Source organism: Cavia porcellus, unplaced genomic scaffold (genome assembly GCF_034190915.1).
Source record: "Cavia porcellus strain 051 isolate PalLab524CR breed Dunkin Hartley unplaced genomic scaffold, mCavPor4.1 scaffold_20, whole genome shotgun sequence".
NCBI lineage: Eukaryota > Metazoa > Chordata > Mammalia > Rodentia > Caviidae > Cavia > Cavia porcellus.
The window spans coordinates 45,305,362-45,318,153 of record NW_026947503.1 but is presented as its reverse complement, the minus strand read 5'-3'; the positions used below and the strand labels follow the sequence as shown (position 1 = coordinate 45,318,153).

Here is a 12,792-nt window from a genome sequence, read left to right as displayed (position 1 = left end):
TCCTCTTTCCATCTTCTTTTTATGATATAAAAACAATATCATCAAAAACCTTCTTTTATCTACTTTTGTTTCTTTCTGTGCCTCCTATTTTCCTTCATTTTTTAAATTCTTTTTTTTATATTATCTTTTTTCTCCCAGCCCTTTCTTTACTATTACTAATCTTTTGTGTTTTTGGGCCATTGAAAAAGTAGAAAACTTGTTGAACTAGTTCTAAGTTACCATACATCAGTAAATGATTGGTTCTTTACATGTAGATACTACCAGCAATTGTTCTTCCTTTGCAAGTCAGTCTTAGGAATTCCTACTATAGTAGTAGAGCAACAAGGCAACAATATATATCAATAATCAATAACTCTCCAAAAGCCACTCTTAGAGACAAGCATAGAAGTTTCAGGCAAAGAGCTCAAAAACTACATAATTGAGGTATTTGGAGAGCTCAAAGCAGAAACAAACAGATGGAGATGTTTAGTTACCTCAAAATGGTTGTAAATAAGCTGATAATTATTTGATTAATAAGATATTCAACAGTCTTAAGACATGGGTGATTGAATCATAAAGGCTAAGAGAACTTGGAATTAAAGTTTACCAAGCACTAAACGAAAACAGCTTTTAATCCAGGTCACAGTATCCTCCAAAATTATTCTTCAAACTTGATGGAGAAATAAAGGCCTCCCATGACAAGGAAAATATAAAGTAATCGATGACCACCAGGCTGGAATTTCAGAAAATACTTAAGGGAATTCTAAACAGAAACATTAAGGCCAACATCGTCAAAGAACCTAAAGGAAACAATACATCTAACTGAAAGAATGGTTGAACAAGAGAAAAAAGAAAAGAATACACATTGAAAAAATAATAAAATGATAAGAATCAGTAAATACCTGTCAATAATAATTCTCAGTATAAATGGTCCTAACTCCCTAGTCAAAAAACACAGGTTGGCAAATTAAATTGCAAATCAAAACCCAATTATATATTCCCTACAAGGAATATACTTCATCTGTGAACAAACACATGGACTGAAAATGAATGGATGAAAAACAGTACTTTGAAAGCAAAGAGGAATAGCTATCCTGATTTCAGACAAAATAGATTTCAAGCCAAAACAGATCAGAGATGAAGACGGTCACTTCATATAGGCAAAGGGAAGAATTCAACAAGAATGGATAACATATACATGCACTAAATTTCATGAAACAAAAATATCTTTGAAAAAGGGTAGACACCAGTAAAATCATAGTGGGGACTTTAATATATCACTCTGACAGATAGATCAACCAAGAAGAATCTCAGTAAAGAAATATTAGAGTTGAACCATACCACCAAATAAAGGAACCTAACTAGTATCTACAAAATGTTTCATCCAACAACAGAATGTGCATTCTTCCTAGCAACTCACAGATCTTTCTGAAAGATCATCATAGGCCATAAAGGAAGTTTAAATAAATATGAAAGAATGGAAATAATTCTCACATCCTATCAAATTACAATGGTGTTAAACTAGAAATACACAGCCAAATAAACTATAGACACTATACAAACACCTAAAGATTAAAGAATTCCTTCCTGAATAATAAATAGGTCACAGAGGAAATCAGGGAACAAATTTTTAAAATCATAGAATAAAATAACAATGACAGTATAACATACCAAAACCTGTGTGACACAATGAAATCAGTTCTAAGAGTAAAGTTTTTCTGACTTAGATATGGGCTATCCCTCCACCCACCTAATGCCAAAGCTTCTGTGTTTAGAAGGTGATTAAGTCAATGGAAGTGTGATCTGGAAGGGTACATATCCTTCGCTGGTTCTTCCCTTCTTTCTTTGTTTCCTGGCCACCATGACATGGCAGTTTTGTTCTTCCGCAAGCACTTCCACCATACTATTTTGGGCTTGGAGTCTGCCAACCATGAAATGAAACTTCTAAATCCGTGAAACAAAATAAATCTCTCACCCTTCAAGTTGTAATTATCAAGTATTATGTCTCAGCAGCAAGCAAGTGACTTAAGAGGTTTGTAACTATGAGTGCCTATATTAGAAAAATAAAGCATTACTAAATAAAAATTCTAATGATACATCTGATGGCCTTAGAAAAGCAAGAGCAATCCAAGTCCAAAACTTGTAGAAGGAAAGACATTAAAAAGATTAGAATGGAAATCGTGAAGTTGAAACTGAAGAACAATACAGAGTGTCAATGAATCAAGCTTAGTTATCCCGTAGTCCATGGTATTGTATCTTTTATTATAATGAATATTTTTTAAATTTAAACATTCAGCAAAGTTTTCAGTCTGCATATCTATTTTTATCATGGTTTTAATCATAATCATAATGGGTGTTGGATTTTGTCCGTTTTTTCTGTACCTGTTGATATGATCATGTGATCTTTATCTTTCTAACTAGATGATCTACTGTATATACTTATTTACATATGTTGTAACATCCTTGTATCCCAGATATTAAGCTGGTTTGTTTATGATATATGATTTTTTAAATTTTAAAAATAGATTAAAATAAAAGAGGACATAACAAAAAGATCAGAAGAGAACAATTTAAGCAACATAGTATTTTACTACAAGACAACCTGACATAACAGTAGCTACCATAGTGTCTCTTTCCTTGAAATATTTGAGTATCGGGGCTGGGGATTTAGCTCAGCGGCATAAGCGCTTGCCTTGAAAGCAGACAGTCATGAGTTCAATCCCTGGTACCGATAAAAAGGAAAAAGACAAAAAAAAAAAAGAAATATTTGAGTATACCTTCATACACTATCTAATCAAACATAACAAGACAGTATAAAACCATTTAAGAGAAAGTATTACAGGGTATTCAGAACCAACTAACAGAAAACGAACAATGGTTACTATATTATCTCCTTGTCCATAAAAATTTTGTTTATACTATCACATCTAATAAAATCCAATAAGATACAACATATTAAAACCAATGGAGACAGAAGAACAAAAGCTTGGTGGGACTTCAAAACAAGATGATATTAAATCAGCACTAGCCATTATAATGTCTTGTTTTCTTCAGAATAGCTGTTCATATCATCACAAACAATAACATCAAACAACTCAGAATAAAACCATTCCAAATAATGAATGAAAACATTATAAGGCTTCAAAGAAATATAATGGGGAATCATAATTACCACATACTTTTATGTATTCTTACCATTTCTTACACTAGGGAAACTATTTAGTATTTATACATGTGAGTTTGATTTATTTCACTTATGAGTATGGTATCAAGCTGCATCCATTTATTTATAAATATCTCAATGTGATCATTCTTCATGATATATGATTTTTTTATTAGTATGTTTACAATACATAATGTTTATCTTCCTTATGTGGAATATGTGCATATAACACATTTTTAATTCTTTTTTTCACTTCCCTTCCACCCCATCTCTTGATTCTCTTCCCACTTGAGAAAGATCTATCTCCTACTTCCTTATTATCTGTCTTTTATTTTACTCTTCTTTTATACTTTGGGCTTCTCACATAAGGCAAACCATGCCATACTTAAGCTTGTGTGTCTAATTTTTTTTACTTAACATTACCGTTTCAAGGTACATCCTCTTTCCTACAGATGACCCAAATTTATCTCTTTTATAGTGTTATAGGACTCTACTGTAAATGAATATCACATTTTTCTTTATCTGCTCATCTGTTAATGGACATATAGCTTGCTTCCAAGATGTAGCTGATATGAATTGTGCTTAAACATGAGTATGCATATATCATTGCATTAGTATACCTTTAACTCTGTATTTTTAATGACTTGTTACATTTTGTTTGCAAGAATTATAGTTTTAGGCACCTTTTGTTGATCAAATATTCATAGGAATTTCTGTCAAATAAAAACAGCATCCATCTTATTCACCAGAACTAGCACCCTGCCACTTAGGTTCTTCCTTAAAATAAAAATAAACATCTTGAATCAGGTCATAATGAAGCAGCCATGATAACACAACTGAACACACTCAAGAAAAATAAGTTCCAAAACTGATTCACAAAGTGGCAATGTCTCAGAAAGTGGCAATGATTCAGAAAACATCCATGTGGAATAAGTGTATTCGAAGTGAGTGAATATTTTGATGTGGATTTATGCCAGTGTCTTTATTTTTACTATAATCAGTTTTTAACATATAAATATTCACCTTATTTTTTATTATACCATGTAGAAAGACGTTAACTCAAAGTGATAAAGCCAATATGTGATAAACTCACAGCCAACATCATAGTGAATGGAGAAAAACAAAGCATCCTTTCTACAACCAACAGCAAAAAAGGAAGTTCACTTTCAGCACTCCTGTGCATGAAACTTTAGCCAGAGCAGTCAGTCAAGAAAGAAATAAAATAGATACAAATAGAAAAGGAAGAAGTCAGGCTGTGTTTATTTGCAGATGACATGATGCTTTATATAAAAGACCTCCCCCCAAAAACCCAGAAAACTCTTAGAATTAATAAATTCAGCAAATGGATACAAATTCAACACACAAAAATCAGTACAAAGAAATTAGGAAAATAATCCCATTCATGGTAGCTCTGAGAAAAAAATATTAAATACTGAGGAACCAAAAAGGTAAAAGGTTGTGAAAACTATACTACTCTAAAGAAAAATATTGAAAACATAACATGGAAACACACCCCCTCTATCTTATTGTCCAAATAGCTATATTACATAAAGTGGTATGTAGATTTAATGCAGTTCCAATCAGAATACCAACAGAATCTTTAACAAAACAAAAAAAAAGTTCCTAAAATTTATATGGAACCAGAAGAAACCCACAATATCCAAAGCAATTCTGAACAAAAAGAGAAGGCAAAAAAGATTACATCTCTGGATTTAGCATGAAACTGGCACAAAAAATATACATGTAAAACAATAGAACAGGAGACACAGAAATAGCCCAATGAACTGTTAGCCATCTGTTCTTTGTCAGCAGGGCTAAAAAGAAGTGCTAGAGGAAAGACGGCCTTTTTGACAAATGGTACTAGAAAAAAAATAGTTATGGCAGCAGAATAATTCATACAGAGCTATATTTCTCACCTTTTTAAATATCAAATCAAAATGAATGGAAGTACAAGATATAGAAAGAAAAACAGTAAATCTTCTTGAAAATAGGTCAAACACTTAAAGTCATTTAGTACAAGAACTTTCTGAACAGAACCCCAGTTACAAAAGAAGTAATTTCAAGAATCTACAAATGGAATTTTATCAAATTAAAAAGCTTCTATACATTAAAGGAAACAACAGTGAAAAGACAATCTACAGAGTGGGAAATAATTTTTGCCAGTTATTCCTGTGATAGAGTACCAAAATGTAGGATATACAAAACTCAAACTATTAGACCCTCAGAAAAACAAAAGATCCAGTAAAAAATGGATCAACTGAAATGAATAGACCCTTCTCAATTACAAGTGGCCATAAGTACATAAAAAAATGTCCAGAGTTTTTGACCATTAGGGAAATGCAAATGAAAACAGCACCAAGATTTCATCATATTTCTGTATGAATGGCTATCATCAAGCACTAAAAGAATAAATGCTGATGAAAGTACAAGGCAAAAGAAACCCTTTTACATTATTGATAGGAATGTAGACTAGTACAACCATTTGGAGATTTCACAACAAAGTAAAAGTAGAAATTCCACTTGATCTAGCTATATGTCTTCTGGGTATCTTCTCAGAAGAGTTATCACATTCATGACAAGACCACAATTCTGTCTTGCTGCTGAGAAAGTGATACATGCATGACTGTTCTATGCATGACTGTACCACTTCTACCATCAATGGTACAAGCCACCTGATGAGACAGTCAGTGGAGCAAATGTGTTTGAAGTAAGGGGGAATGTTTTGAGGGAATTAATGGCAATGTGTCTTTTGTTGTAAAGTTTAAAAATTTAAATATTCGCCATATAGTTTGATCGTTTCCTGTGCATCTCTGTATATCACAGTGCATAGTTACAGTTAGAATGGCTTTTGAAAGACATTTTGAAAATGACAGCACTGTCTTATCAGTGATTTACCTCTTCATGGCTTGATTTCATAAAGAATGTACTTGTACATGTAACCAGGGAATTTTTTTTAAACAGTGGAAATGGGTAGTGGATGTCACATTTTATATCAAGAATTGACACACACTCCTGGTAGAAGAGGTTTCTTCAACAACCTTCCTTTTTTCTATACACATAAGTATGGGTCTAAGTTAACACTGATAGAGAGATTGTCTTTCAATTCTTTTTTTTATGTGTCCCAGAGAAAATGTGCTTATCAGTGAGTTTATCCACACCTATTTAAAATGTCAGTATAGGCGGAGACCTCCCATGTAGTGTATGTTAGACAGAGTCAAATATACTGAAGAATTACTAGAATTCCCTCTTAGAGCCTGATGACCAAAATTCACTGCTTGCTTAGCAGTAACTAGAGGGAAGATTTAAATTCCTGAAGAAAAGACTTACAGTGCTTTAAAACATCAATCATTTTAATTTTTTAAATTGTATTCTTACCAACTCATTCTTTCCCCTACTTTCCCATAAATAAATAAATTTTAAGTCCTTTAAGTCAGTTGTGTACTATATGTGTGAATTCAGGTTTTACTTTTTAAAAATCGTATTTTTGGTGCAGGGGAATTGAACCCAGGGCCTCGCTCATGCTAAGTATGTACTCTATCATTGAGCTACACCCCCAACCCACCCATTCAGTTTTGACAGATTGAGTTTTAATCTGCAAATAATTCCTGGGTATCTTATCTGAACAATCGTGACCCAAGAATTACATAAGCCTGTCACGCTTCTTGGGATTAGAAATTCTCTAAATTTATTTTTACAGGCTAAAATCTCAAGCTGTACTTAAACCAAAGGAACTGGTTGCAGACAAAGAATTTTTTAAACCTCGAGAGCGCAGTTTGGATATAAATGAGAATGACTCCAGACCAAGGTAAACCTAATGACTAGGTAATGACAAGAATATTAGCAATGATAGAACTGTGGGGGACTGGCGGGCAGCTGAAAAGATAAGAAATATGAAATATAAATGACCTTTATGTTGAGAATGCAGGGAGAGATACTCCTGACCCCCTGGGGTGCAGCATCTCCCCCTGGGGTCTGGCATCTCCCCCTGGGGTCATCGATCTCTCCGTGGAACACAGGGAGTGGAGGCATATATGTAGCTTAGGTTGGGGGTGGTGCCTGAGGGGTATTAGGGATGCACAGGTAGCCCATTGGTATTCTTTTGCCGCCAGAGGTAGATTCCTAGGGGTGGGAAAGATAGAGTCACACGTAAATTCCTAGGGGTGGGGGGGATAGGAGCTCCTTGGTTCTGCCTGAGGCTTTACCAGCTACAATGTCCTGTCTGGGCCAAAACTCTTTCATATCCTGTCTTATGATTATTATTATGAAAAGGGACAAAGATTTCTTTCTTTGCTGCTTCCTGCTGTAAGGGGGCGCAGTACTGGGGTCTAGGGGAGTTGATGGGATGACGGTTGATGCCCAGGTAGAAGCTGGTACCAGGTGTTTTAGCCAGGACAACTTCACGGGTGAATGCACATATGTTAGACTGGAAAAACAAAGAGACAAAATGTTATGGCACTATCATATTTAAGGACCCAGGTGAGGTAAGGTGCCTTACCCAGGTGAGGGAAGGTGCCTTTGATTTAGACATGTCATTATATCAGGACCATGTTGAGGTAGAATTATTGCCACAGAGAGGTAGAATTCTGAAAAATAAATGTGGGGTTAGGAGGAGTGAAGTTATGAGAGGTGATTACTCCCCCATCTGAAAGGGTAAAAGTTAAGATGGTAGGTAGGTAAGGCTTGTCTCTGGTATGCATGATGTTAAGAGTCCTGCTTAGACTGTTCCATTCTGTATGATAGTATCAAGTTTGAGGGTATAGGCAACTACTTTGAAGGCAATAAGATTCACTAAGATGCCCATTCTGGTTTGACTGTTGTCTCCTTTGGAAGTCCTGTAATGTTTACAATGCCTAAGTTTTATTGGTCTTGTTCTCTACTGTTTTGTCCAACTTTATAATATCTAATGAGATAGACAATTCTTTTTAAGGAAACAAGAGACAACGTTGATAACCTTGTACTCTGTTCTACACCATGTGCTATGTCTATCCTTGGTTTTGACTGACAGCTTTGTTTTGCCATATTTGACTGTATTCTCTCCTCCCCAAAAAAGTAATAAGAACTAAGGAGTAATAAAATCCAAAATGTGTAAATTTTGTTGTAAAAAAGAAAGGGGAAAAAAAAAAAAGAGCTCTAACGGATATAACAGCAAGTGTGTTTAGGGGTGTTAAATAGCTGACTATATCAATGTTTTTGGACCATTGAACACAGCTGTTTGCAGTCTCCCTGTTTGAATGTCCACTTTGTATTCTTTGATACTGTGATTTGAGCAACTATTTTCAAGATGATAATATGTAATCTATTAACAGGTGATTTCCTACTGTTATTTTTTTTTGTAGTTCTGTATTACGTGTACCCTTACACTGCTTTGTTTTGTTTTGTGTTTTTCTCTTTTTCCTCTTAAATAAAATTTAAAAAAAAAGAGTCCTGCTGTAAAAAGAATAAGAAATTAGAAACCAAATTGGATAACAAAACATGACAGCCTGAGACTTGTGGTTGTGAGGCCTGGTGAAATGGAGATGAGTAAGCAAAAGGATGGTTAGATCTAGGGCCAGAAGGGCACCACTTAGCCTGAGTGATGTGAAACCAGGATGGCAGTCTAGCAACTCTGATCATTGTTGAGGTTGCCAAGAATATTAAGTATGGGTCACTGTAACCTGGTTGTAGTCTTTGGAATGATTTGCTGTAACAGAACTTTAGCAAGTATATAAGCAATCTCCCTGGTTGTGTAAAAGGCTTTTATGTATCCTGAAAAAGTGTAAACAAATTGAAAAGACAGTCTTGACGAGGGTTGTCTGAGAAATTGGTGAATAAGAAAGGAAGGGGGCAGTCTTATATCACTGAGGAGAGGTTTATTAGCAATCACAGGTGTAAGCTGTTGAGACCTCAGTGTCTGGGTCAGCCTGTATAAACACAAGGGAATAAAAAGCATTTTTAAGGGGCTGGGGATTTATCTCAGCAGCATAAATGTCTCCCTTGCAAGCAGGCAGTCATGAGTTTGATCCCTTGTACCGATAAAAAGGAAAAAGACAAAAAAAAAAAAAAAAAGCATTTTTAAGATTTAGGACTGTAGAGGGAGTGGTGGAGGGAAGATTTGGCACCACTGGGTAGATTGGAAAGAAGCAGTGTGGGACCTGCACAAAATAGGGCCTGTTTGTAAATGGCATAGGTTGGCCATTAATACCTCCTAGAGATCAAGTACTTATTATAGCGGCCTGAAAACTCAGGAAGAACTCTGTGCATATGGCCTCTATGTCCACAAGTATAGAGAATGTCTTATGTAAGACTTTTAGTGGGACTTGGACTCTGAGAAGGACACCCATAAAGGGGGCTGCTGTTGGCCCTGAGCCCCATCAGTCTTCAGCAGCAAGTTTAAGCAGATCTGTCAGCAATGAATCTGGCAGTGTTGGCATTTCCTGTGAGGGCTGGAAGTTAGGATGGCTTACTCACTCTCTGGTGGCTAGGACAGTCCAGTAGCCCTGAGGTAAGTTCTCAAAGGAACGCCAGGATGGGGCACTGTCTTGCCCAGTGTCTTTTGCTGCATTTGAGGCATGGTCCATGGGGGTGGGGGGCAGGCAGCTCCACTTTGTGTCAGTTTACCTGTCTCAGAACTCCAAGTGTCACTGTTATCTCTGTTGTTGAAAATATGAAAAGCCATATTAAGGTCTCTATGATGTTTGAAGGTCAAGTTTTGCCTTTTTGTTTGGGATCTGGACTACTGTTGAAGTTATCTGTAGAATTAAGTATGCAGGATTCAAATATAATCAACAGGGTATTTATGTCATATATAAGAATCTCTTTATGTTATTAAAATGTCCAATACCATCTGATTTTGGAGGATGGCCTGTTTTATTAATTTTTTGACCTTTTTATTTAGGAGAGAAATCAGCTATGGTGTTATTTAATATCAGTTGAATATAGTTAATTATGGCTCGGTGGAGGGCTGAGCCAGGGCAGGCAGATAGGCTGGGAAAGGTTTAAGTTTGGCTTCTGCTGCAGTGTTGGTCTTGTTGTTTTGTATATATCATACCACCCTTGTCTTGGAAAAGAGTTAGTGGTTCCCAGAAAAAGGAATTTATAATTACTTTTTAATTTTAGTTGTTAAACAGGATATCAGTAACAATACAGTATAATATAGGCAGTAAGCTTAACACAGAACATTATTGGTGGTTTATAGTAAAAGGAATTTATAAATATCTCTTAATTTTAGTTGTTAAACAGGAGATTACTGAAGGCTTTAATTGATAAACAAGGCTGGTAAAATTACCAGGTGGCCACTTTCCCGTTTATCCAAAGTCTTGTCTATTGCCGACTTATTTAACCTTGATTAAATGGTTTGAGAATGTAAAAAATAGCAGCTATGAGCTGAGCTGCCGAGCTGTTGTTTATCTGTGTTTGTGTTTAAAGTGGCACTTGTGTTTGGGAGACGCTTGTTTGGAGACGCGCAGTGCCTAAGGCAGGATGGAACTCTGAGGCTGGGTGGGGCATGCCCAGGGTGGGGGTGGCACACGCAGAGTGAATGCAGGGCAAGCGCCAGGATGTAGTGCGCAGGGCGGGCTGGGACTGCCCCCGGAAACGCATGCAAGGCGGCAGTGGTGGCGGTGGCGGGCACGTGGCACCCGGGGGGCAGAGCTGGGAGGCGGCCCCATGCGGAGCTCAGCTGCCACGTGGAGCTGGAACTGCTTGTGGGGCACGCGGATTAGGGTGTGGTGTTAGAGCCAACCCACGCGGACCAGGAGCACAGCACGAGAGCTGAGATACTGTGCAGAGTTGGGGCGCAGCGTGAAAGCTTAAAGCAGCAGTATCTGTTTGGGCTGGAGCACACATTGAGCTTAAAGCAGCCTGCGCGTATCTCTCAACACTGTTTGGGTCCCCTGCCATCTCAGCAGGGAATGGGTTGGCGCACAGCTGGGGAGAGGGAAAGCAGCGAGGAAACAAAGGGATGCTGGCGGGAAAAGACACACATTCTCAAAACAAAGGCTTAGAGATAGAGAGTTTTGTAAACTTGTCAGTGTGATAAGCTATAAATAGGTATGGTTTTGGGGGGGGGACAGGAAGTGGTCCCCAAGATAAAATCTGGTGTGGGGTCTGGCCCATGGAGTTATGGCCTGATGAGTCAATGGACCATGGTCTACTAAGTGTAAGTCATCACTTTTTACTTATTTTAGACCGATCATTATTATATGGTTCCAAAGCTCGTAATAATTGGCCATCACCAGTATATATGAGTGGATTTCTCATGGGTTTTAGTAACAGCACTGCCTATGAGAACTTAAAAAGCTCTGAAGGACATGAGAGTTTTTCAGTGTGGACACAGGCTGGCCCAGGAAAACTCTGCCTTGGGCTATCAAAGGACATGAGAGTATCACTCAAACCCACGGAAAGGGGGAGAAAACCCACCTGGGGCCTGGCCCAGCGGCAATCTCTGGGGGTTGCTCACCTGTGGTAAATTGGGTCGGTGTTGTTTGTGAGTGAGCAGCGACAAGTTTACAGTTCCTGAGTGTAGAAGTGAGGAATTAATGCAGGATGTAGTCCAGTCCTGATCCTGAACGGCAGGGGACTCAAACTGGGAAGGCCCCAGGAATCTCTTGTCTGCCGTTCCCGGTCAGGGAACCAAATGATAGAACTGTGGGGGACCGGCAGGTGTCTAAAAAGATAAGAAGTATGAAATATAAATGACCTTTATTTTGAGAATGTGGGGAGAGACACCCCCAATCTCCTGGGGCACGGCATCTCCCCCTGGGGTCAGCAATCTCTCCGTGGAACATGTGGAGTGGAGGCATATATGTAGCTTAGGTTGGGGGTGGTGCCTGAGGGGTATTAGGGATGCACAGGTAGCCCATTGGTATTCTTTTGGCGCCAGAGGTAAATTCCTAGGGGTAGGGAAGATAGAGTCACAAGTAACTTTCTAGGGGTGGGAGAGATAGGAGCTCCTTGGTTCTGCCTGAGGCTTTAGCAGCTACAGTGTCCTGTCTGGGCCAAAACTCTTTCAAGCAACATAAGATATTCACAATATATTTATATACATTTGCAGCTCTGTCTCCACTATTGCTGTTTTCCTTACCATATGAATAAATTTTCATTATAAATTTTTGAAAAATATTGAAAAATCTGAGCTGGGTGTGGTGGTACACTATAATTCCAGTACTTGGGAGGCTAAGGCAGGAAGATTGCCACAAGTTCAAGGCCAGCTTTTGCTATATAGTGAGTTTAAATGTAGCTTGAAGTACATTGCATGATAGTATCTAAAAAAAAAGGAAATTCTAAAAAATATTGAAAAGTGTAAAGAAAAAAGTCATAATCCTACCTCTAAGACATAATTATTTGAGCTACCTTGGATTGTGCTTAGGTAGAATTTTGTTACTTTTTTGTCAGATTTTTCATCTCATTAAATATATTATGTTGAGAGAAACCTGCTATTTCCTTCATTCAACAAATATTTTTTTGAGCAGGGCATGATAACATATGCCTATAATCCCAGAATTCTGGAGACTGAGGCCAGAGAATCTCTACAAGTTTGAGGCCAGTCTAAACTACATGGTGAGACTCTGTCTCAAAACAAAAACAAAAACCCCCCACTTTTTGTGCAGCAAATGTGTCCCAATGTTTATCTATTAGACTGTTATTGGATAATATAGAATTTTGCTATTATG

General features: G+C 37.4%; 1 protein-coding gene across 4 annotated transcripts in view; it reads left to right on the top strand.

The window, feature by feature from the left end:
* Kiaa1328 (KIAA1328 ortholog) overlaps positions 1-12,792 on the top strand; it is a 287,886-nt gene that overhangs the window by 166,174 nt on the left and 108,920 nt on the right. For 3 of the 4 annotated variants that reach the window (XR_001202191.3, XM_003474074.5, XM_023566815.2), the window contains exon 8: positions 6,840-6,947. The exons of the other annotated variant lie outside the window; for it this stretch is intronic. Coding sequence is in view for 2 of the 3 variants with exons in the window: in XM_003474074.5 (XP_003474122.2) it covers positions 6,840-6,947 (108 nt within the window). In the remaining variant the exon portion in view is untranslated. The remainder of the gene's footprint in view (positions 1-6,839; positions 6,948-12,792) is intronic. 4 annotated transcript variants of the gene reach the window in all.